Genomic DNA, 25,181 nt, shown 5'->3' on the forward strand with positions numbered 1-25,181 from the left:
TGTAGCATTCTCTATAGGGTATTGGGCAGATGAGTCAAGACTTCTTTCCAGAAATAACGGTCTGGCCATTCACACAGCACAGTTCATTTCTCTCACCATTTAACAGTTTATAAAGATCCGGCTGGTCTTGTTCCAGATTGGGCCATAGTTGTCTTGTTGGTTTTTCAGCGGAGTATAATGCAAAATATTTTTGTGCGGTAACAAGCACACTATGATTTCTCATTAGAACAATACTTTAGTAAATACTGATGATGAAAATAATTTATGGCACTTATGTAGTGCTCTCAAGTTTACAAGGAGTGTTATATATATTATCTTACTTGAACTTTTTTTTTGCAGGGGGGAAGGCAGGGCAATTAGGGTTAAGTGACTTGACCAAGGTCACACAGCTAGTAAGTGTGTCAAGTGTCTGAGGCCGGATTTGAACTCAGGTCCTCCTGACTCCAAGGCTGGTGCTTACTCACTGTGCCACCTAGCTGCCCCCTTACTTGAAGTTCTTAAGAACCTTCTTTCTTAGTTAGATACCTTAAGAAACTTAATTTATGACCTTTAATAATACTATTCAGCAGCATTTGCTTGATTCTAAATGCTGTTTTACAGGCTGGATACACATCGCCATTATGCAACATATTCTTTTTTTATAAATATTCATGTTTTTGTATAATCCTATTAGAGTATAAGTTCTCTGAGGGCAAGGGCTGTGTTTGTTCAACTTTATATCATCTGTAGCAGCTAGCACAGATCATAGATCATGAGAACTGGAAAAAGTCTTAGAGATCAACTTGTCCAGTCTGTTGGTTTTTTTTTTTAATAGATGAGAAAACTGAGCCCCAGAAATACCAGTAATAATAATAGTATCTGTGTGTGTTGTCTTTCAGAATAATCACACTAAGCGGTTATACATTTACTCTGATTACACTACCACTGCTCAAAATATTTTGGAAACTTTTTAATAGAACTACCTAAAGAACTAGTTTATAAACCATATGAATCAGTCTTAGTAGTTTAAATAATCTCACCTCATTTTATTTTTCTCCCCAGCTAGTTAGTAGGACCAGATTCTAAGTTAGGCAGTATCTTGCAGATAAATAGGCACTTAAATCTTTAAAAAATATTTGACTGAATGTCATAAGTATTCTTTTTTTTTCTTGGAGGGGGGAAGGCAGGGCAGTTGGGGTTAAGTTACTTGCCCAAGGTCACACAGCTACTAACTGTGTCAAGTGTCTGAAGCCGCATTTGAACTCAGATCCTCCTGACTTCAGGGCTCGTGCTCTACTCACTGCGCCACCTAGCTGCCCCTGTCATAAGTATTCTTATTGGATATTTATTAGGTACTTAAAACATAGCATAGAATTCAGTTCAGTAACCATTAATGAAGTTCCTATTAAATGCAAGGCACTGGGCTGGTTTTTAAGGAAGATACATAGAAGCCTTTCATTTTTACATCACGGAGGAACAGCGAGGTTACATTAGCTTATTGTTAATCAGTTCTGCATCTTTGTACTTGAACCACATTGTATGACAAAGGACACAAGACATTTTCTTTTTAAAGTGGAGGGTGTTTCTTTTTGATCCCTTTGAAATATAGCATCACTTCGTTGTTGTAGGCATATTTAGTACACCTACGACTACCATCTCTGATTTAGCTTTGTTCTCTTTTACTTTCTTTCATTGGAACTTTATTTGATTCATCTTTTATATTTTTTTGCATGTCTCTCTGCCTTGAGTTAGTTACTTTTGTAAGTATCTCACAAAATGTTGACATTTATCTATCTGTACATAGAACTGGACCGAGCATTGAACTGCCTTCAGCGTGAAGATCCCAGTTTAAAAGTGCGCTTAGATCCTGACTCTGGACAAGTAAGCATATTTCTACCTTTTAAAATCTCATGCAAATGATAATTTACAGTAATGTTTGTTATGAAAAAAAGGTATGTAAAACATATGTATGGCTCTGCCACATTGTAAGGTAGAAGGAGTTTTTTTTCCTTTGCTTTTTATGTTGTAAATTTCTGCTCGATATGTTTTCTTGGTTAGTATTGGAGGGTCAACATCCAGCAGCCTTAGCGCCTAGAATACAGTGTTATACCCAGAAGTAGTTTTTTTTTTTAAAATAAACTTATCCAGGAGTGGCTTGCCTAGTGCATCCCTCCATTTGTGGGACAATTCAGAGGCATGTATGCTATTCTTTTGTCCTAACAAATGTTGGTGCAGGATCTTTCTGTACAAAAGACAATATCCAGAATGACTGGGCCAGTTCACAACTCCACCAACAGTACATTAGTGTGCCAGTTTTTCCACAATCTCTCCAACATTTATCATTTCCCTTTCTGTCATGTTAACCAACTGGAAGTAGTTTTTAAAAAGACCTCTCAGTTATCTGTTCTCACATCACGAGACTCTCAAGTTTCATTCTCTGGTTTACGTGCTCACAAGATCAGAACCAGAAAACTAGAAATGGGGCACAAATCTGTTAGAAATAAGCACAGTTATATCAGTGAGAAGGGAAGTCATCAGCCTGACAATGAGAGAAGTGGCCAATAAAACTCAAAAGCCAACCCAGAACTATGATATATAAATTTACTTACATGATAACCTGATTCAACAACCTAGAAAAGGTTAAATTTTATCTGGTGTCTTCTATTTTAAGAAAGCAATGACATCTATAATGTATTTTAGGAAGAATTTTTTCAAGAATAGTTAATATGTTGGCACTTGAAAGGAGTGAACTTCAGTTAATATTCTAATCAGAACACTCCCAAATGGATGTGGGAGGGTGGTACCAGGGAAATTGTTTCTAATGAGTAAATGGTGCTCATTTCTTTTTTTATTATTATTACAATTTTATTTTTTATTTTTAGTTTACAACACTCAGTTCCACAAGTTTTTGGCTTCCAAATTTTCTCTCCCTCCCTCTCCTCCCTCCTCACCCTCACCCCCTCATGGCGTGTAACCCAATGTAGGTTCTACATATATCTTCACAATGAACTTATTTACATAATAGTCTGGTTGTAAAGAAGAATTGTAACCAATGGAATGAATCATGAGCAAGAAGAAATGAAACCAAAAAAAAAAAAAAACGGAAAAAAAGAGAACAAATAGTTTGGCTCAATCTGCATTCAGACTCCATAATTCTTTCTCTGGATGTGCATAGCTTTTTCCATCATGAGTCTTTTGGAGCTGTCTTTGAACCTTGTATTGATGAGAGGAGTCAAGTCTATCAAAGTTAGCCTTTACAGATTCCGTGTGTCTGTAATCGTGTGTAATGATCTCCTGGTTCTGCTCTGAGCCACCTCGCTGCCCTACATAGCAGAGTTGTTGTAAGGAAAACATTTTGTAAACTATAAAGATCTATATAAATATGAGTAAGATAAGAAGCTGTGATTATGTCAGCTTGTGGAACTCACAGCTGCACCAACAAAGATCTCACCTGAGTAAGTCCTAGGGAGTCACGTGAGGCACACACAGCTTCAGTGGCTTGCCTAGTATCACATCGCTAATAGGTGTCTATTGAAGAAGAAAATTTAAACTAAGCTAATATTCCTGTTAAAAGCCTTTTCAACTTTACTTGGAAAAATTTATATACTCTATTTTCATTGTTACTTTCCAAGTCCTTGAAATGTACTTTTGAATTCTGTTTTATTTTCAAAAATCTTTGCTGCCATATTTGGCAAAAGTGAATGCAGCTAATGAACAGTATCGTAAATATACCTATGCTGGTATGCTTTTTCCAAATATTTCCCTCAGTTTGGACAGTGCAATGAAAGAAGCAAACCATTACAGAAATAGTTCAGCAGTCATTATCCTGTTTTTATAATTTGGGGTTTTTTCCTCCTTCTTTTCACCAGACTGTTCTCTGTGGCATGGGGGAGCTGCACATTGAGATCATTAATGACCGAATCAAGAGGGAATATGGAGTTGAGACCTTCCTTGGTCCTCTACAAATAGCATATAGAGAAACCATCCTAAACTCAGGCCGTGCCACAGGTACAAAAAAAAAAATTCATGACCCATTGGTTCTTGTGTTTGTAGGAATGATGTCCAGATCATTTAACTCAATTTTATCAAGTAGAGATCAAGACCATACATTTCAACTCTATGTTAGCAGTTATATAGGCAAAAAAAAAAATCCTGTTTCTCTGCTATAGACCACACCTAAGCTAGCCAGCTGATAGAAGCTTGTAGGTGGTCAAGTTTCAGAAAGCAGGCAACAGCTTTTTGGGGGTGGCTTACCTAGTGCAGCCCTCCACTTGTGGAACATCTCACAGGTATGTGTGCTATTCTTTTGTCCTAACAAATGCTGCTGCAGCATCTTTTGGTACAAAAGACAATATCTAGTTCAAGGAATATTAAATGACTGCTTTTGTAAAATGATACCTTCCCTTAGGATATACTTTTTCACTGTTTAGTAAATATTTGCTCTGTTTGGTTGTAGATACGTTGGATAGAACTTTAGGAGAGAAAAGACATTTAGTGACTGTGGAACTGGAAGTGAAGCCATGTGCAAGAGAAAAATCTGAAGTAGGCCCTGTTATTGAGTATACTGAAAGTATCAGGGAGGAGCTTCTACAAGAGTTTCAGGAGGCCATTGAAAATGGAATTCATAGTGCGTTCCTGCAAGGTCTGTAAATTAGAGTAGATATTAGCATCCCTCTTAACTATTCCTATCTCTCTCTCTCTCTCTTCCCCCCCTCCTTCTCCTCCCCCCCCCCATTGGAAATAATTTCCACTGTAGTATTCATCTAAACACTTTGTTTTGAACTGGTTACTTCTCACTTCCCAATGATGTAAAATATCCCATTTAAAGGGCTGAAGCATTTGTTTCTCCCGTCCAGGACCACTGCTTGGATTCCCAATTCAGGATGTTGCAGTTACTCTGTGTTCGTTGACACTTCACCCTGGCACCTCTACAACCATGGTTTCTGCCTGTGTGTCCCGTTGTGTGCAAAAGGTAAAAAATATTGTCTTTGGTGCTTGAAGGTGGCCTTGTTCAGTATTATTATTCAGGCATTACCAGGCCTCTTTGGCCATCCCTCTTCTAAGTCATTAGGATTTTCTTTTCCCGTGAAGCACCTCAGACTTTTAACATCATTGGTGCTGCCCCAGGATTTCACTGAAACTTTTCTTTCTTTTTCACTTCACTTTTATTTGCACACTAGTGTTACATTTACTCTAGAGCCTTAAACTTTTGTTTCTTCAGTTTCTTTTGGAGTTTCTTTTTTTTTTTTTACCCAACCTCCTCTTCTGGTTTAGAAATAATTTGTTCCTTTTCAGTACCATCTGAGTACTGTGAAGGGAACTCATGTATGGCTTGTTTTGGTCTCTGTAAATACAGTGTCACATTTTGGGGGCCTTGTTTACCTGGATCTGCTCAATGACAAGAGAATCCACATCCAAATTCTTCAGGCCCCTGTTACTGTCTGCATTTTTAAGCATATGCAGTAAGAACTCAGCATTCTTTTTGGGTCAACGACCCTGTGTCCAACCTCATTGCTTAGCCTGGGCACTCCTGCCAACTCCACCATTATCAACAGAAGGGAACATGTTTCTTCAGTGTGACATCTTTCAAATACTTGATAGCTTTTCAGATGTGCTTGCCCTTGATAGGGCTGTTTCATGGGTGTTCTTGAAGTGGACCTGTAGTTTTGAACCCCTTGACTTGTATGATTTTGTTGGGTTCTCTGAATCAGGTGAGTACTTCACTATTTTAAATGATTCCCTAGTACAACTAAGGGGAAGAGGAAGAGTTAAAATGTAAAGAGTCATGATGGATGCAGTAAAACAGATACAATATGATATTTTATCCAAGTATAACCAAGTAGCCAGGTTTCAACGTGGCAAACACAGGTACTAGACATCTTTGCAGAGATTTAGGACACGCTGGTAGGCTTGAGAAGGCTTTGATCAGGGTTCGGCATGTCCTAAGGCAATACCTAATCTGAAAGACCTTAGAGAAGTCAGATTGGTATCAGGTCATTTCCAGCTATTCTTTATCTTGTCCTGGGGTCCCACTCTCAAGGTAGATTCACCCTTTGAGGTGATTTTGAGGGGTTCCTTCCTTTAAAACAGGTAGACCTTCCGTTAAAAGTTGCAGGACTTGTTTTAATAACTAAATGAATTGGAGGGTCACTTAAAAGGTTGCATATACAATGAGAACTTTTTTACTTGTATCTTCAATTTCTGTTCTTTAAAAATTTTTTATTTAAGAAAACAACTTACATTGGTCTAGTCTTCTAGTCAGAGGATTATATTCTACAGTTGAACGTGCTTCTGATTCTTCTGTAAGTGAATTTAGTATGCCTTCAGAGGCATAGAAACATAGAATTTTAAAGCTGGAAATATCCTTAGAGAGTCATCTAGTCAAACACCTTCATTTTACAGAAGGGAAATTTGAGGTCTAAAAAGGGGAAGTAACTTGTGGAAGCTTTCACAGATAGTTGTACAGCCAGATCTCGAGCCTGGGTATCACAGACTAGATGGTACTGCTGGTGGTTATTGTTTTAGGCTATGTGATAACTGCCTCTGGAGGCCTAGCCCAGCAGAATCATTAGAGAATGTTGCATTGCTACCATATTAGGTGAATGATAATTACCACCTGCTTCCTAGTTCCTTGTGTACAAGCCAGAGTAAGTTAAAATCCATGTGGTGGTTTTAGCTTTGATTGTATTGCCCTCAATACTTAGCACAGTTGGGTGGTTGGGTGTTATCAGAAGAGATGTGTCATCAGCTAATTCCCCACATAACATCACCTACCAGTAATTTTTACCTCCCTTCTGTTTACTTTTCACTCTTACCCTAGGTGCCTTCTGTTAGAAATAAACACTGGCTTAAAATGTCAAGAGAACGATTTGGTTTTGTTGTTGTATTGTTTTGTTTTCTTTTTGAGATTGGGTTTCCCTATCTCACTCAGACTGGAAGTGCATCAGCCACTCACTGTCACAGTGCCAATGCTGATTAGCATAGAGGCTTCGCCCTGCTCTGTTTTTCTCACCTGAGATGGCTCACCCCTCTGCTCCTCAGGGCTGCCATATTGGTGTCATTCCTGTGGATACCATAGGCTTTCATCCTCCTGCATCTCAGATCTTCCAAACTCATGGGATCCTTCAGCCTCAGACTGGTCTGAGCCCCAGCATCAGCAGGGACTGTAGGTGTGCACCACCCAGCCCAGGGGACTTTCGTTTTGTTTTCTTTTGGTTTTTGGACCCATTTTGCTAATCAGAACAAAAACTAGATGACTTGGTATTGAGAAGGAACCTATACTAAGGCTGTTTTTAAAGGGGTTTCTATTTGCAAACCAAACCTGTGCTGAAGCCTGGTGTGCTAGCTCTGACTGTAAATCTCTGAATATGTTCTGCCAGTAGGTTCCCTCTGCAGTTAACTCACCAGCTCATTTTATTTGAAGATAAAGTGCTTGTTTGGGACCCAAAGGAAAATTGAATTCTTGCCAGTGAACTTTACCCAGTTACCTTTGACTTCTTGCTTGTCCTGCTGTGTCTCTTCAGATGATCCAGGATCTTCTGCCACCTTCCATACTTCATTTCTCTTAGCCTCCTCAGAGCACTGGCATTGCTTCAGGAAGTGCTATAGCTTGGTAACCGTGGTATGGTTTATTTGCAAATAAGAATGATTTTTCACTACCTTGAGCCTTTATTCTGTCTTAGCTCTTTGTTTTCTTCCATGCCTAAAAGCTGGTGCCAGGCCTCTGGTTATGTATACAGATATAATAGACCCAGTTATGAGAGTCTTCCTAGCAATGCAAGGTCTTAAATTGACCCTGTTACAAGGTAAAGATAAAGGTAGAACATTTCTGATTTCTCTATGCCTTAGTTTTACCATTTGTAAAGTAGGAATACTATGTCCTTTTTTATTATAATGTTGCGGGGGTGAAACACAATAATGTATGAAAATACATTTTATTTTGGAAGAAAGGTATCAACCAACTTTTATTGAGCATGGTAAGGGAAGTATTTCTTATTATTCATGGGCAAGGGAATTTTGTGCAAGGGTCATGGGCTGTATGGCCTGTTAAGATGTTCATGTTTAAGATGTTCATGTTTGTGTACAGATTTTTTTTGTTATCATTTGGATACATTAGTGAGGAATCACTATTTAGTTTTGTATAAATTTTATGCTTTAAGGAATTTTATTTCATTGGAAGGCTTTAATGTCTTTATTCTTAGGCTCTAAAGAAAGCTGACAAGCAAGTTCTGGAACCCCTAATGAACCTGGAAGTTACGGTGACTGGAGACTATCTCAGTTCTGTCCTAGCTGATCTTGCACAGAGAAGAGGTAGCATTCAGGAAATACAGAGTCGTCAGGATAACAAAGTTGTTGTTGGATCAGTTCCCTTAGCTGAAATGATGGTATGAGCTATTTTGTTATTGGAAATTTCATGTACTTTGGGTATCATTTGCCCGAGGGATGGAAAGGTGTATGAACAGAACCAGAAAAACTGTACTCAGAGGAAAGGTCAGGATCTTTATTAAGAGAAATTATATGAGTTTCAGCAACCAGGAAGTAGTTAATTTGGTTTTCCATGATGGAGAAATTCATAGATTTGACAACTGGGAAGCCACTGTCAGTCCCTGTCTGAATATTGGAAAGGCAAAATACTAATCTCTTCTTTGCCATAAAAATATCTCAAAAGTAAAAGATGCGAGTTCAGTGAACTCCAGACTGTTTATAGGATCACAGATTTAAATCAAGAAATAACCTTTGAGGTCAACAACAAACAATTTTTAGTGTACACCAAGTGGCAGGCATAGTGCCCCAGGCAGTGGGGACAGAGACAAAAGTGAAAACGGTTTCTGCCTCAAGGAGCTCACAACGGTCTAGCTTACAGGAGGGACAACAGATACATGTATGAGTATATACAAGATAGCTATAAAGTGACCTGGGGGGAAAACTCTAGCAGTTGGGAGGGGATGGAGATCAGCAAAGACCTCCTCTGGAAGGTGGTTCTTAAATTGACCCTGGCAGGAAAATAGGGATTCTGAGAGATGAAGGGAAGGAAGGAATATGTTCAGGCCAGGGGACAGCCAGTATAGAGATAAGAGATGGAGTGCTGCCTCTTGGGAGCAACAAGAAAGGCAGCTTGACTTGACTGCAATGTGAACAGAGGTGAGTGATAAATAAAATGGCTGGAGAGGTAGATTGGGGGTCAGGCTGGGAAGAGCTCTAAATGACTCTTGTTCTGTTGGAAGCAAAGTGTTAACTGAACTGTTTTATGTACTCTGTTCTATACTCTTCTCTACAGCTGAGTGAGTTTATTAGGATCCAGCTTTCAGGATTTAAAAAAAAAAGTCAACATTTGGCAAATACTATAAAAAAAGAAAATTAACCTGGCAGGGCCAGTCAGAGGCCCTGGGCAGGCAGAAAGCAGATTAATCATCAGGAGAGTGGGGAAACTTGGACTGATTGCCTAAAATTAGTATGTACTTTATATTGAAAGATAGCATGGTCTAGACCAGTAGTGACAAACTCAAAGAGAAACATATCTCAGCTGTGACATATTGATTGACTAAGAAAACCACAAGCTAACATTACCTGTGTTGCATTGTGATTTTACTTATTTTGTTAAACAATTTCCCAAATACATTTTAATCTAGTTTAAGCTGCACTAGGCAAGTTTGACTCCTCTGGGGTACAGAAATGGGCTTGAGTTTTAGGTCCAACTCTTGTCATTAACTTCTCTTATTACTTGGTTTTCTCATCTGAAAAATGAAGGGATTAGACTACTAAATTATCTCTTTAGTCCTTTACCAGCTATGTAACATCCTACAGTTTTGACAAACACACTTCTAAAAAAGGCAGTCCTCGTGGGGAAACCATAGTTAATTAAAATCCACAGATTTTTTAAGAATAACCCATGGTTTCATTCAAACTTAAAATAAGCTAACCAGTTTGAGTCTTAACTTGATTATTTTTCTTTGCTTATTATCAGTGAAATGGTCAGAAAGAGTGGGGCAAAGAAATTGGGGGCATAGCTGTTGTGATCCTGAATAACTAATCGTCATTTTCTGTGAAATCACTCTTTTTAGGGTTATTCAACTGTGCTCCGAACTTTATCATCTGGCACGGCGACTTTTGCTCTAGAGCTGTCTAATTATCAAGCTATGAACCTTCAGGACCAAAATGCCTTGCTTAAGAGGAGTGGACTGGCCTGATCACTGACTGAGAGTTACATTTTCTCAGCTACGTCTCTTCATCATATGAAGATCTACGTTAATGACTTTTCCTGAGGAGAAAGTTACTAATCTTCATTTGGGACATGAAATGTGAGCTGTCATGTTATATTTTGTGCATTAACTCTGTTGGATGTACTTGTTGGCTATGGAGGCCTTGCTAGTTACTGATAATCTTTATAATTGTTTTAAGTACCAGAGCTAAGAGAACTGTTCCTCAGAAGGTAAGTGGTCAAAGGCTATGAACAGTTTTCAGAGGAAGAATTACCAGCTATTAATGACTATAAAACAAGTTCCTTACCCAAGGTCCAGGGCAGTGGCGGGAGGAGAGGATGACTCAGCCCCCCCACCCCAGAGGTGGTGAGTTGTTTTGAGGTGATCCCCCTTCTGTTCCATTTCCCTCCATTACCCTGTGTTGGGGTGAGGGAGCAGAACAGCTCAGGAGCAAAAAAGAGGCCTACAGAGAAGGCAGAAACAGAGCCCTGCTCCTTCAGGCAGGATAAGCAGGACTTCAGCCTCCATTCCAGTATTGCCACCTTAACTCCACTTCTGCTTTTTGGTTTTCCCCATAACTGCTGGTGCAGGAAACCGGAAGCATCTCCAGGAGCCGTGGGCTACTGTTTCTGATCCTCAACCTGAGCAGGGTTTCCTGTTCCAGCCTCAGCCATTTTGCTGTAACCTTCTGGTCACTGTGTTGTGACAGAACTGGGACCTTGGGGGAGAGTAGTGGCTCTGCTGACACCAGAGTGTGGGAAGAGGGAGCTTCTGCCAGAGGCAGGGGCAGGCTTCATCTTCCCTGGCTGACAACAGCCAGGAAGGTTGCCTGCATATGTGACAAAATTAGGGGAAGGAAGGACCCAGAAATCCTCATTTCTAGAGGCGCATTGTGTGAGGATGAAGAAAGCCCAGAGTGGTTCCCCAGCTATCGCTGCCTTCCCCATCCCCATTGTGTCTTCAGGCCCTGAACAACATGGGAGTTGCAGGGGAAGGAATTCAGCTTCTCTGGTTTCTTGAGTGAGCACGAGTGACTCATCTCCCAGCAGGGTAGTTTTGGGGGTGTTGAGATCAAGCCTGGGGTAGTAGGGACAAAGATCATGATAAGTGCTCAGGGCACAGGGGAGATCATGGCAGCAAACACACACTGGGACACACTGCCTGGGTATACTATACTCTTTCCCCCTTTTCTCATTTTCTTCACTTCCCCTTTGGCACATGGCAGTACGCTTTCCTTATCACTCCCCCTCCCCCAAGCCAGTCTTCTTGGAGGCCTGGGGAAGGTCAGGTGGGCACCCAGAGTAAGAGGAACTAAAAGCAGAAAGAAAAGTCAAGTTGGATGACTGAATGGAGAAGAAGGGTTCACTGCCTCTCCTGCCCCCAAAAGATCCCAATACCAACTTCCTTGACAAGGTTCCCAGAGGAGAGGCCCGCCCCTGCCCAGCACCTCTGAGAAGCCAAATCTGTGTGAATGGGGGTGGCAGTAGGGTGTTCTCTCACCTCACAGCAAAGACTAAGACTGAAACATTCAGTAAAGTCCTCCTAACCCTGAAAAAAAATACACCTATATTTAAGCGCTTCATACAGCTCATGGATAGTAGAAGCCTGAGTTTTGGCAAATTCTTGTTTCTCCATCCTGTACTGGGCTCAGGGTAACCAGGCAAAATTTTGGTTTGTCTTGACATCATTCTCCAAATTCCCTTGCCCGTCAAAGTGCTTTATGCTCCAAAATTATCTACATTCCATCCAAACTTCCATTGTCTAAGAGAAATGATTCTCAGGTGTCTGTTAAAGTGGGCTGGGCAATTCAGACTGACATTTGAATAATGGATAGCCTCCTGAATTTCTCTGAGACACTTGTATTTTTGAGTGAGAATGCTTGACTGAGGAAGGCCACTCTGTAGGCACACCAGCTATTCCTACTTTTCCCATGTTTCTCCTTCTTCCTGGTCTGAATGTGTATCTTATCTAAACTTTCCTCTGTGAGTCGTGAAATGCCACCCATAACCATCAGGCGATAAGCTCTCCTCACCACTAAAAGATGAAGACTTTATTATTTTTACAAAGATATATTTTATTCGTAAAAATTCGTACTTCACATAATTTCAAAATTAAGTTGATCACAGACATGGGCTAGAATGGTTTCTTCCCCATTCTGCTTCATTTGGGCACTTCACATTTCACAATATCCAACAAAAAGAGGTTGAGCTGCAATTCCACGTCTTAAAAAAAAGAAAGAAAAGCAGAAATGAAGGAAATAACTTAAAGACAATTTTTAGAAATAAAAAATAATCTGCCAATTGAGGTTGTCCCTAGAGAAAGGCTTACGCCCTGGGTTTCAGTTTTTGAGAAGTTTCATGCTACTGCATAAAAGGCACTAGAAAAAAAGGGTTAGTACAAATATTTTAGTGTTAACCTTTCAATTCCTGAAGAACTAGTCATGGGATCATTCAATCGGAAAGTGACCTCAGGCCATCTCGTACCATTCCCTCACTTTACAGATAAGGGAAGTGAAGCCCTCACAGAGGCAGAGATGGAGGGGGTCAGAGGTCATTTAGTCTAGGATCCCTAATTTTACAGTTGAAACTGAGGTGCAGAAAATTAAGTGACTTGACCAGAGTCACACAAAGAGTTAAGCATTAGAGGAGGAATTTGAACACAGGTCTACTAGCTCAAGAGCCAGTGCTCTGGATTGTATTTTTTTTTCATTAACAGCCTCAAAATAACCTCTTAAAAAGTAGAGGGATTCTCCCCACCTCCCCCAAATGATGGAATAAAGTACTAAGTGTTTTAGGCATTTAATAAATGATCTTAAAAGCAAAAAGGGCTATTTGTACTTCAATGTCCCAGACTCTTTTTAATAATAAACAAAAGCTCCTATCTCTAAAGTCCGTATCTGCGAAGTGTCCTTCATTTCTATTTCATCTCTCACCCCCAACTTCACTGTCCCAGTCTGGTAATCCCAGAAGGCTTACCTGAGCATGCGGCAGCGATGTTCTGTTAGTCTGTCGTAAGCATCATCCAAGTTTCGGACTTTTTGGGGGCTCCAAAGACGCTCCGCTACCGCACTCGCTCGAGGCCTACAATATACATCCTCAAGCAAGTGAGCCACTTAATGCCTCTAGATAAGGAAGGTCTAAGTCAAATGATCCATACCTTCCTGCATCAATGTAGGGATAAATGAACACCTCTATTATCTCAGGTAATTGTCTAATCTTTATTTCTAAACTTGCATTTGACCACATTTAGATTTAACTACTTAAACCAAATGGCACTGAAGTTATCCCGTACCATAATCTGGGAGAAAGATTAGTAGCATCCACGTATTCTCCCCACAAGGCAGCTGTTCCACCGATTACAAGGTCTTTCTGTTTTGTAGTCCCTGAAATGGTAAGACATGAGTTGCAAGTAAGATATCTGCTGCCTAAGGTACATGAGGGTACAGAATGCCTGCCTTACTACTTAATGCATCACTGACCATGGTCAATATTTGGTCTGCTCTGCTTTCATTGTCCAATAAAAATAGAAAAAACATAGTTTTGTCTTGTCTGCTTGAAAGGGGAGGAGAGAGCACAAATTCCTTGGAATCCAATAGAACCATATTAATTTCTGGGGTGGTGCAGAACATGGCATAACTTGTTTGCAAAGCATTTGAGAATTTTGGAGGAGGGGTCACATCTATGACGTGAGGTAGCAAACAATTACAAACTAGTAACAATACCTGACCATGGTGCTTTAACGTTTGCAAAGCACTTTTATAAATTGTTTCATTTGTTCCTAGCGACTCTTGGGAGATATGTGCTCATCTTAACCCATTTTACAGTTGAGGAAACTGAGTCTCAGGTGAGGTGACTTGCCTGGAGCCAGTCAGCATCTCAGAAAGGACTCAAATCCAGATCTTCCTAACTCCCTATCCATGATACCACACTACCTCCTCTAAGGAGGCTGTGGCAGTAGTGGGTTGAGTGAGTTATTTTTGGTTTTCGTATCTCACAATAATTTCTGGAAAGAGAGGGCATTCACAACTAGGAGTATCAGTTCCAGCTTTATTTAGGAGGTGGGACCCGAACTGTTTGGGAGGGCATCCCACAAAGCTTATGATGGGAGTGGCAAAAGCAGTGATGGCAAGGGCAGCTAGGTGGCCCAGTGAGTAGAGCACTGGCCCTGGAGTCAGGAGGACCTGAATTCAAATCCGGCCTCAGACACTTGACACACTCATGTGACCTTGGGCAAGTCACTTAACCCCAATTGCCCTGCCTTCCCCCCCTCCAAAAAAAAAAATTAGTGATGAGAGATAGCATGTCTTAGAGAGGGAACAGTGAGAAGACCAGTTTGGAACATAGAACATCAGGGCAATAATCTAAAATAAGACTGGAAAGGCAGATGGGAGCCAGATTGTGGAGGGCTTTAAAAATACAAGGCTAAGGCATAGGGAGCCACTGAAGATGTTTTGGTAGGGGAGTGGCATGATCTGATCCACATTTTAGAAATGTAGCTTTCACAACTTGGTGTGTGGCTATGGGAGGAGAGAAGAGAGGAGGGGGAAGGACGTGAGAGATGTAGAGATGTAACTCAGGACTGCTAAACTATTTTCTTCTTGTGTCTTAAAGAAAACACCTCAAAAAAAGAATCTTCATAATTTAAAAAAAGTACCTTACAGATATTAGACTTACCAACAAAATTAAGGGGTTCCACAGAATAGTATTTCTTCCAATCTTGTCCATAACTAATATAGTCTAGGTACCAAGGGGCTGCGAGGACTGCAGCATACCCAGCCGCTGTAACTCTCCGTAGCTCCTCACGATACGTAGACTGTATCCACACTTCAATTATAGTGTCTTTCTTAAGCTAGAAAGATTATAGCATACATTAATGGAATAAGTAAATACAAATGAATTGAAAAATCACTGGCAGCAGCCAAAAATTCAAAATAATAGGCTTAAATTTTCCCTAAAATGCAGGGTGTTCCAAGGATCTTGGTGTAGTTAAACTTTTCAAAAAAATATTTTCCCCCTAATTACATGTAAAAACTATTTCAAACATTTATTTTTTTTATATTTTGAGTTCCATATTCTCTCTTTCCCTCCCTCCCCTCCCTGAAATAAGCAAATTGACATAGGTTATACCTGTGCAATCATTCAAAATATGTTTCAGTATTCAGTTAAGCTTACAGGAAGCTTTACAAGCTTCAAACTGCACTAAGACTTTTGGGACACTCTGCGTGTGTGTGTGTGTGTGTGTGTGTGTGTGTGTGTGTGTGTGTGTGTGTAGATACCCTTACATACACCTACCCTTATTAACTAATCGACAAGCATTTCTTAAGCACCTACTGCATGCACTGCACTGTATTCGGCTCTGAAGATACAAAGACAAAAAAGCCAGTTCTTGCTGTCATCCCCAAAGTTACTGCCTACTTTCCTAGTTCTCGGCCTTTAACACTAAGAACTCAGCATAAAGACTGACACCTGTGCTGGACAACATGGGCATCAAGTCTTCATGGCTCAGTTCTGTTCCCACCTCTACCACCTATCTTCCAGTGGGGACTGAAGGTGTCATCGCTGTGATAAAAGGTAGATTTGCATAAAAGCCAATGGCCCTAGGAGAGCAATAAAGAATACCGATGACATTAAATTTCTGTCTTTTGTCCCTACCGAAAGGCACAGATTTAAAGAAAAGAGGCACAAACTTAAGCAACTTTGAAAGAAACAAATTTCCTTGTTAGGCTCTATAAATCACAAGCAAAAATGCTCTGAATCTTCCCCACAATGACAAAATTAAGCATTTTCCCTTTTGCTGTGTCTCCTTCCTCCCGAGTTTCCCACCAGGAAAAAAAAGGTAGATACTGCCTACTTCAGCTTAAAAGTCAACCAACAACGCACCAAAGGCTTTATAATGGAGGGAGAAGGACAGGAAATGGACTGTTCAGTGACTCCCTAGGGACACATGATTCTGCCACTGTGGATACTCCCTTTGCTAATGCAGATCACACCCCCTCTACACCTTAGTACAGTTGCTGCAGGCAAAATGGTCATCACCCTACGTCAACTTGGTGATGACCCACAGATAGAATACAGATTCCTTATCCTTGTATTTTAAGATCCTTCGCAATTGGGCTCTTGCATTTAAAGCCTTCTTTTAGTCAAGCAATAAGCAATTACTAAGTGTCTACCGTGTAGACACTGTGCTAGGCACCAAGGAGACAGGGTAAGCCGAACTAGTACCTGCCTTCTACATTCTGCATGATTCCACTCTCCTCCCATGCATATATTCTGTGATCTAGCCAAAGTGGATCACTAAAGGTTCCCTGAAGTCCTCCTGTCCTTTCCCTGCTCTGTGCATTTGCTCAGGCTGTCCCCCTCCCCTGGCACACCCCTCTTCTTCTTTACCCTTTCCTTTAAGGTCCAGCTTAGGAGCCACATCCTTCAGGAAACCTCCTCTAATCAACTTTCAATTAAAAGTAATCTCTCCTTTCTCATACTGTACTTTGTCTAGCCCCTTCTCCCTTGCCCTTATCACTTGCTGCCTAAATCATATTTATATGTGTACAGGTCTTGTCCCTGTGGTAGGATTGTAAGAACCTATGCTCTTCATCTTTGTATTCCCAGAGCCTTGTTTATAGTTAGCGATACAGACAGGGATTCTATCTTTTTCATTTCACTGGTATGGAGAACTCCTGGTATACCTTCCAGGTGAGGAAACTCCCTCTCCCAATGCAGACTGGCCCTTTCTTTGCAACTCATAATCTTAGAGATTTGCCTAGAACTCTAAGAGATTAAATGAATTTTCCAGGGCCACAGAGCCAGGATTTGAACCTGGATCTTCTTGGCTTTTGAGGATGGCTTTCTATCCACTGGGCCATTCTGCCTCTCTGCTTATGTTAATACTTATCATGACTTCTTTCAATCCATTCCAATTATTGCACTGATTTGGGATAGGGATGGGGATTGTTATTTCTTTGGTGTAAGGAGCTCCCTTTGAGAGACTAACCCTCCCAATGCAGGCTGGCACCCTCTCTGTGACTTAGACAATTGACTAGGGGCAATGAAAGGTTAAGTGACTGTCCAGGGTCACATAGCCAGGATACACCAACAGGTGAAAGTTGAACCCTCACCTTCCTGGTTTTGATGCCAACTCCCTATCACAGTTTCTCAACTGCATATGCACATACACATACAAACATACATGCACACATGTGCACGTACACACACACGTATACATACACACACATCATTAATAGAAAAGCAAAAATACTGACAATAAGTAAGATTTGTAATATAGACCAATACCCATTTTAACATGTGGATCTTACCGTTACTCCATTATCAAAAACTTCCTGCCAGACCATGTATCCTTTGTTTGTAGATGAAACAATATCTATGAGCCTAACATAAAAAAATGGTTAGAAGAGTCACTTTAGGTTATGCTGATTAAGTTTGATAACACTAGAAACCCATCCCTTTTCTATTGCAGATTAACCTTAGACATAAGGATCTACTGATGAAATATTCATAGGATTTTCAAGTCTCTGTCTTTACCCTGGGATCCTATTTCCAATTTCCCGGTGGAGAGTCCCACCGTAATAGGCCACTGGAGTCTCAAATTCAAAGTGTCTACACTTGAACTCATCACCACCTCCACCACCATGCCCCTCATGACAAGGGGGCCCCCAGCTTCTCTATCTCTTATCTTTTATTTCATACATCCAACCATGGTGGGGAACCTGCGGCCTCGAGGCCACATATGGCCCTCCAGGCCCTTGAAGACCTAGAGGGCCATATGTGGCCTCGAGGCCACAGGTTCTCCACCCCTGAATCAGTTGTCAAACCTTATTGATTCTATCTCTGCAATATCTCTCCAACTGGATGGTCTAGTTTAGATGTGACAGTTCCACTACTGTAGCCAATGACGATAGGTCACGAGAGAAATGCCGAGAGATGTGTCTTCCTTTCAGCTTCAGGATGATCTGGCTCGGCCAGTTCTCACATCAAACTTCCTTCAAGCCCATTTCCCTCAACTGCTTCTTTTCTCTTCTGTGAAGTCATACTGTGCATATCTTCTTAACATTTAACAAATGGGTTTCTACACCAAAAAGATCTTTATTGGGGAAAAAGATTAAGTATTTACTGGCTGAGGTAGTTTTTTGGTTTTATTTTATTTTTTGCTTTTTGCCTTTATGTGGCAACTTCTATATTGGTTAAACTTCTCTAAGAAATGGTGATAGTCAGTATAATAATACCAATAGCAAACATTTACATAGCACTTTAAGGTTTGCTTAGGTGCCTTACAAAGAGCATCACATGTTATCCTCACAACAGTCCTAGGAGGCAAACCCATTTTACAGATGGGGAAACTGAGGCAGATAGTGGTTAAGTGACTGGCCCAATTTCCCAGAGCTAGTAAATGCCTAAGGTTAGATCTGAGCTCAAGTCTTCTTGACTCCAGGCCAAGAGCTCTGTTCACTGAACCACATACGGGCCTCAGCTTCACTTTTGTATGTGCTTCTGTGTTTTCGTGTTTTCTATCTATCTTTAAGTTTTGGTAGCTCGCTTAAATACATAAGGACAGAGATGCTAAAATTGCATTCTTTGTCTTTTCTATCTTCTGCTGTGGTACTGACCTCGAAACGTGCCCACAGGCAGCCGATCTGAACGGCCTCGCACATTAGTTAACTAGTCACGTCCTCTTTCAGATATAGCCAATTGCATGGTTTGGGTTTTTTTTAGGCTGTTCAGTCCTTGCCAACAACTTTCAAACTCTCTTCTTAGAAATAATAGCTCATATCTATGTAGTACTTTAAGGTTTGCCAAGTACTTTACACACATTATCGTGGGAGAAATTAAGTTGTGAGGCTTCCGAGGAGTCTACAAGCCTTTGGCCTCTGTCATTTCTATAGTTGGAACTATCTTTTCCAACTTCTTGTTGTTGCTGCTGCTGTCTTTCCCTGTAGCAGTATTTCTTTTACATTTAATTTTAATTTTATTTTTTCTCAATGTAAACAAAAATTTTTAACATTCATTTTTTAAAAATCTGAGCTCCAAATTCTCTCCTTCCTCTCTCTCCTCCTTGAGAAGGCAAGCAGTTTGATATATATTACATATGTACAGGTAAGCCTCATAGCCGTATTTCAGTAAGGCTAGGATTCAGGTGCTCCTTGAAGCCCACACTTAGTACCAAAAGTTAAATGATTATTTGTAGATAATCAAAGAAGTACATGATTCTCAGCACTATCTGTCTTCCCTTTATGCTTTTCTATCCCAGGACTGAGGACTCCATTTATCTTTACCCGTTTCACTGACCTTGAAAAATTCTTTACCTAGCAGGCAGCTTTTGGTAATAGGTCTCTCTGGACTTAGCTAGGCTGCTTTGCAGGGATAAATTAAAGCCCTGGGAATGGATGAGATCTTGGAGAGAGATCTTCTCAACTTCCAAACTTCACCAACCTCAGATTTCCTTGTAATCCACTAACAGAGTAGGAAGTAGGAAGAGGGGAAACACCAGATTGATGCATATAATTGGTACTCCCTGATTACTGAGTACTTACTGAGAATTTTACAAAGTGGTTGAAACCAAGAGAGACATTAGGCATTCAAATAACTTACCTCTGAATATAGTAAGATTCAAGTTTTGAATAATCTTTACCAAAGCCTTTTTGCTGCATGAATTTGGTCACATCTGGGTTTGTTTCCCTTAAAAAAAAAAGTTAACTTAATTTGGCCCTGATATTTAAAGGAGAAAAAGACATTTCCCTATATGGACATCACCATGAATTTTGTTTTTTTAAAGTGTCACTTTAAACATTGCAAATACATTTATAAATACCCATCATAAGTGCCTCTTTCAACACCTTACAGACTAAAAACTAAAAAAAAAAAAATTGTGCAAAGTAAAATTGCCGTAAAAGCTTTTCTTGGCTAGTTACTGGAGTTTTTTAATGCTCTTCCTTGAAGATGACCTTCCCCATTCCTCCTCAAATCCAAGGTGATTTCAAAGACCTTAAAAAAAAAACTCCACAAAACTTTAGCTCGTTTCATTGAAGCAATTCTATGATTTTCGACTAGGCAACAATAAAAATTCACTTAAAAAATGCACAAGAGAAAAAATTTCAAAAGGGGACAGAAATTAGATATACTCTTTAAAACAAACTATCTAATAAGAGTCTCAAAGATAATCCTTTTTTTCTTTGCTTTTTAAAAATGTTTATGTTTCTTAAATTTAGTTCATATTTAAAAAAAAAGAAAATGCTTATTCAAAAATTCAATTTAAAAACTATTCACTGCCTCTGATGTCTGATACTGGTGATACAAGTGTACAAAGAAGAAATCAAACACAATTTCCTTACCTAAGAAGCTTATAACTGATTTCTCAGCATCTTGACCCTGCTTTGTAAGTTGCCCCTACGCCCATAGAATCAGAATGCTTATCCTAGAATAGGATGTACCTTCTGGAGTTGGGGTAGAGGGATTCTTTGGAGGACTCAGATTATTCAAAACCTGTTTTCACAATGCTGAACCTCTCACTAACTGCATCAAGGACAGAAGTTTAGAAAATGAAGTTCATTTTAAAGAGGTCATACCAACAATGGAAGTCTACTTCATCCCCTCCCAAATGGATGTAGTCTTCTGGAAACACTCTGCTAATTTCTTTGAAAAAGTCTGACATGAACACATAGGTTGTATTCAAAGTTGGATTTACAGGCCCAAAAGAATCAGTCTTCTCTGATCCTTTATAACAAGGTGTCAAGAGGTCTTTCTGACCTGGAATCAAAGAATTAAGACACTCTGTTAATGAAGCTTTTCAATCAAAGGAAGTAGTTCTATTCTTTCCACAAGAATCTGGTGGCTTCAATTTCTTGAGTGTTTTGTTCAGTTCTAGGCATCACACTTTAGGAAAGCTACTGATAAGGTGGGACACATCCAGTGAAGTGCAACCAGGATGGTGAAGCAGCTTCAGTCCATGTCATATAAAGAGCATCAAAAGTAGGAAGAGAGAGCAGAAGAGAACCAGGGGTGCCATCAAGTTGAAAGAGCCTTTATTAAACACCTGCTATGTGCCATGCCCTATGCTGGGTGCTAGAGACATGCATATTAAAAAAAAGGGGAGTCAGTACCTGCCTTCAACGAGTCTGGAGTTCCACTAGAGGAATGTGAGAAATACAAAATAAATACCAAGTGATTTTGAGGAGAGGTGGATCAGGAAAGGCTTCTTAAAGGATATGATATTGGAGCCAAGCCTTAAAGGGGGAGCAGCTTATGAGAAGTCCCCAAGGAAGGAAATAATGGAACGTGGTGTTCAGGGGAAAGCTTATAAGCACCTGGTGAAAACTTAGAAATAATGAATAACCAACTTGAAAAGATGGCTAGGGCCAGATTTGAAAGCTGGAATTTGTTCATTAAGGAGTTGAGACTGGAAGGAAGGAAGAAAAGTTTGATCATGGCAGGTGCCCTGAGTGATGTTTTGGGAGTCTGATATGCCAGAAGGATAAGGATGATTCCAACAAAGGGTTGAAAAAATACAAGTTTTTTTTTTTTAATGATACCACATCTTATTAGAAATGAGTGCTGCCTCGGGGAGAACAAAAAGAGAGGAGATTATAAAATTAACTATACAATTAAAATTAGGAGATTATAAAATTATAAAATGACTTGAAAGAAGTTCAAATTGTGATTTCTCTGAAGCCATGAAAAACACAAACTTTTTACCTTTTCCCCATGATTCCGTATGGCCTGGAGTATCAAATTCTGGTATAACTCTGATTCCTCGTAATCGAGCATATTCAATCACAGCTTTGATATCAGTGTGAGTATAAATATGGTTAGGAGAATAGGCTCCCTGCAGAAGTAATATTTATTAAAGTTAAGATCCATAAAGTTGGTTCGAATATCCTAATATTTTTTCGTGATTCAAGTTTTACTACTCTTTTTAATATTTTATTCTTCCCAATTATATGTAAAAACAATTTATAGCATTAGTTTTTTTAAACTGCTGAGTTCCAAATTCTTTTCCTCCTTCCTTCTCCTACCCCTCATTGAGAAGGCAAGCAATATGACAGAGATTCCAATTTTTACTTCAAAGAGGTGACAAATAATTTTGTTTTTTCTAATAATTCAACATGCTAGATCAGAGGTTCCCAAACATATCTGGCCTACTACCCCTTTTTTAAAAAAATTAGTAAGTGACTCCCTGGAAATCTTTAACCCTTTAATGGTTTTTAAAAAAAAATTACATAATTTTTAAAAATATGAATTTTTTTTAAAAATGACACAACTTAAATTTAGTAATTTATTGTAAATTTGTGGGTTTTTTCCTGCGTTGAAATTTTGATGACACAATATTGCATCATGCAACCATATAGTATCATTGTATAAATGAGTCATTACATGCACATATTCCTGCCAATGCAGAATGGACACAGCTTGCTCGACACACTCGCCTGCCAACACTTGCTTATTAAGACATGTTTGTGGACTTGACCACTGATCAGTTACAATTTGCATTTTGAATGTTTATTTGTAAAATAATGCAATCACTATGACTTTAGCTCTGTTACGCAACAGATGAAACATGTATAAATGGTTTTTCAAAATTCTCTTCTTTCCTTATGCTTCCACCACCCTCTCATTTTTATTCAACATTCCCCAATTGCACCCGAGGCTACTACTGCCCCCCTGGATCATTCCAGCACCCCCCAGGGGGCGGTACTGCCCACTTTGGGAACATCTGTGTATGGTCCTCTAACACTTAGATTTTTTATTTTAAAATGCATATTCTAAAAGGGGACAGAAGAAGAAAGTCTGCTACAAGAATTTCTTCTAAATCACGTCATTGCCTTTTCACTAAATTTTAGACAATCACGATTTTATTAAAATATCTGTCCAATCATCCCCAACCATTGTCTTCTGTTTTCTGAAATGCTTGCCAGCTCACCCCTACTATCCAGAAAGATTTAGGTGTTCTTGGTCACAAATAACTGGCTTTTAAAACTTTATTCCTTAAGGATGACCTTATCATATTTCCCCGAGTTAATTCACAATTAGAACTCTACCTCCAAAGAATTAACTTGTGCTTGTGGAAAAAAATAAAATCAGCAAAAATCTACATTCCCTCCCTCTCACTGAACTCCCCCAACGGAGAACAGGCCCTTGTCTAGTCCTGTTGAACAACCTCTCCTTCTGCTGGAGGGTGCAATGCTGAGCTAGACCAGGTCCTCAGAGTCCTCAGACTTCTGTTTGTCTCCCTAGGCCAACTGGGGCTAGAAAAATGACTTGACTTTTACTTGGATTTCCCCCATCAGGCATTTGTCTTGTGTGTTTTCTAGATCTGTTTTGGGAAATTTTAGCAGGGAGCTCACTGTTTTTCTTCCTGATACTCTGTCATTTTGGCTCTACCTTCCTAAGCACTTCTATTTCCTCCTCTTAGAGGAAGAAGAAATATTTCTTAGAGTGACAGCTCTGGTTCCACCAATTCCCTACCTAAGCTAGATTGGTCAGTCCTAAGATGATGCATTTCAAAGCGTGATGACTTGTTATTTCTTAAAGCATGTGATTACCTGCCAGTGGTAAACTGTCATATTTATATTTACATGGCTGATTTCTGTTATTCATAAATAGCTCTGGTTGTTAATTTAATTAAAAGTTTTATTTTACTTGCATTTTCCCCAGAATTTATTCAAAATAAAAGCTAATTTTATAAGTTTCAAATAATAGATACCTAATGCTACAATCTAACAAAAACAAATGCAAAGCAACTGTGCTTTAAGCTGTGAATTTATACATAAAAGGAATCATTCAAGATTCTAATTCATAAGCATACTATATTAAAGAGCTTTGTAGACAGAATAATTGTATAAATTACTCACTTTGCTGCTTAAGTCTGGAAATGTCACACTCTGATATGGGAAGGAATGGTCATCCACTATATGCCAATGCAGAACATTCAATTTATTAAATGCCATGGCATCCTGTAAGGGAACAGATTCAAAATTATTCTTTGTACACATCAAGCAGCATCTAGACGTGTTTCTGTGACTTCCACATGTATATATTCTTTTAGAGAAGACACTTATTAGCTGTGTGACCCTGGACAAGTCACTTTACCCTGTTTGCCTCAGTTTCCTCATCTGTAAAAGAAGCTGAAGAAAAAAAATGGCAAACCACTCCAGTATCTTTGCAAGAATATCCCAAGCAGCGTCACAAATATGACTGAAAAACGCCTGAACAATACAAAAGGAAGAAAGGTGTGGAAGACACGAAACACTGCTCCCCCAATATAGTTTACATAGATGATATTACCACCACTACCACTACCACCACTACTGTATAAAGTTCTCCACTACACTAGAAAGGGATCTCAGTCCTTTGAACACAAGAAAACACTTACACAGACTTCAGTAAGACTGGGAAATGGGAGGAGGAAGAGCATGTGGAAGAAGGACAGAAAAGCTCTCTCCCCTGCATCTCTGAAAATGCTATATGGGCATGAGGCAAAGCCAAGTATTATAACTCAACAGAGAGATGCAACTCAGGGACATTTTAAAAGAAAACCTTAAAGGAAAAGAAATGCAAAAAACTTCCTAAGTCACTTTATTTCAGAGCATAAAAATCTATTGTATCTAACTTGGCTTGCTCATAAAATTTTGGTGAAAAGGAACAAAAAAAATTCTCAGTGAAAAACAACATGACTTTCCAATTTCTTCTGGGCCTTCCTGGGCACATCTTAAGGACACATAATGGAGGATAAAGAAATCAGTGAGAATTGTAAAGACGTCCTAAAACAGGACAAAGCCTAAAGCAGCCCTGGGGGGTAATCAGGTACAGGAATCCTCAAGCTAAAGGTTATACCTCCACAGAGTCTGCATAGAACACTGTAGTACTGTGGAAAAGAGATAAATCGGGAGTAAGAGAGCCCATGCTTAAATCCTAGCTCTACTATCTGCGTGACCTTGTGCAAATCACACCTCCCAGGCCTCAGTTCCTTCTCTCTAATGACAGAGCTGGACTAGATGGC

General features: G+C 39.6%; 2 protein-coding genes across 2 annotated transcripts in view; one reads left to right on the top strand and one right to left on the bottom strand.

The window, feature by feature from the left end:
* Positions 1-11,929, top strand: part of GFM2 (GTP dependent ribosome recycling factor mitochondrial 2) — a 42,185-nt gene extending 30,256 nt beyond the window's left edge. The window contains exons 16-21 of the mRNA XM_036763581.1: positions 1,784-1,860; positions 3,849-3,987; positions 4,436-4,621; positions 4,836-4,951; positions 8,181-8,363; positions 10,041-11,929. Coding sequence (XP_036619476.1) covers positions 1,784-1,860; positions 3,849-3,987; positions 4,436-4,621; positions 4,836-4,951; positions 8,181-8,363; positions 10,041-10,166 — 827 coding nt within the window. The 3' untranslated portion in view covers positions 10,167-11,929. The remainder of the gene's footprint in view (positions 1-1,783; positions 1,861-3,848; positions 3,988-4,435; positions 4,622-4,835; positions 4,952-8,180; positions 8,364-10,040) is intronic.
* Positions 11,930-12,231: 302 nt separating this feature from the next.
* The window catches only part of HEXB (hexosaminidase subunit beta), a 28,353-nt gene continuing 15,403 nt past the window's right edge, over positions 12,232-25,181 (bottom strand). The window contains exons 6-14 of the mRNA XM_036763591.1: positions 24,034-24,135; positions 21,878-22,007; positions 20,752-20,932; positions 19,778-19,864; positions 17,488-17,560; positions 14,852-15,026; positions 13,470-13,560; positions 13,154-13,258; positions 12,232-12,400 (exon numbers count right to left, since the gene is read on the bottom strand). Of these exons, the coding sequence (XP_036619486.1) occupies positions 12,352-12,400; positions 13,154-13,258; positions 13,470-13,560; positions 14,852-15,026; positions 17,488-17,560; positions 19,778-19,864; positions 20,752-20,932; positions 21,878-22,007; positions 24,034-24,135 (993 nt within the window). The 3' untranslated portion in view covers positions 12,232-12,351. The remainder of the gene's footprint in view (positions 12,401-13,153; positions 13,259-13,469; positions 13,561-14,851; positions 15,027-17,487; positions 17,561-19,777; positions 19,865-20,751; positions 20,933-21,877; positions 22,008-24,033; positions 24,136-25,181) is intronic.

This window comes from Trichosurus vulpecula, chromosome 1, assembly GCF_011100635.1.
Source record: "Trichosurus vulpecula isolate mTriVul1 chromosome 1, mTriVul1.pri, whole genome shotgun sequence".
Classification (NCBI taxonomy): domain Eukaryota; kingdom Metazoa; phylum Chordata; class Mammalia; order Diprotodontia; family Phalangeridae; genus Trichosurus; species Trichosurus vulpecula.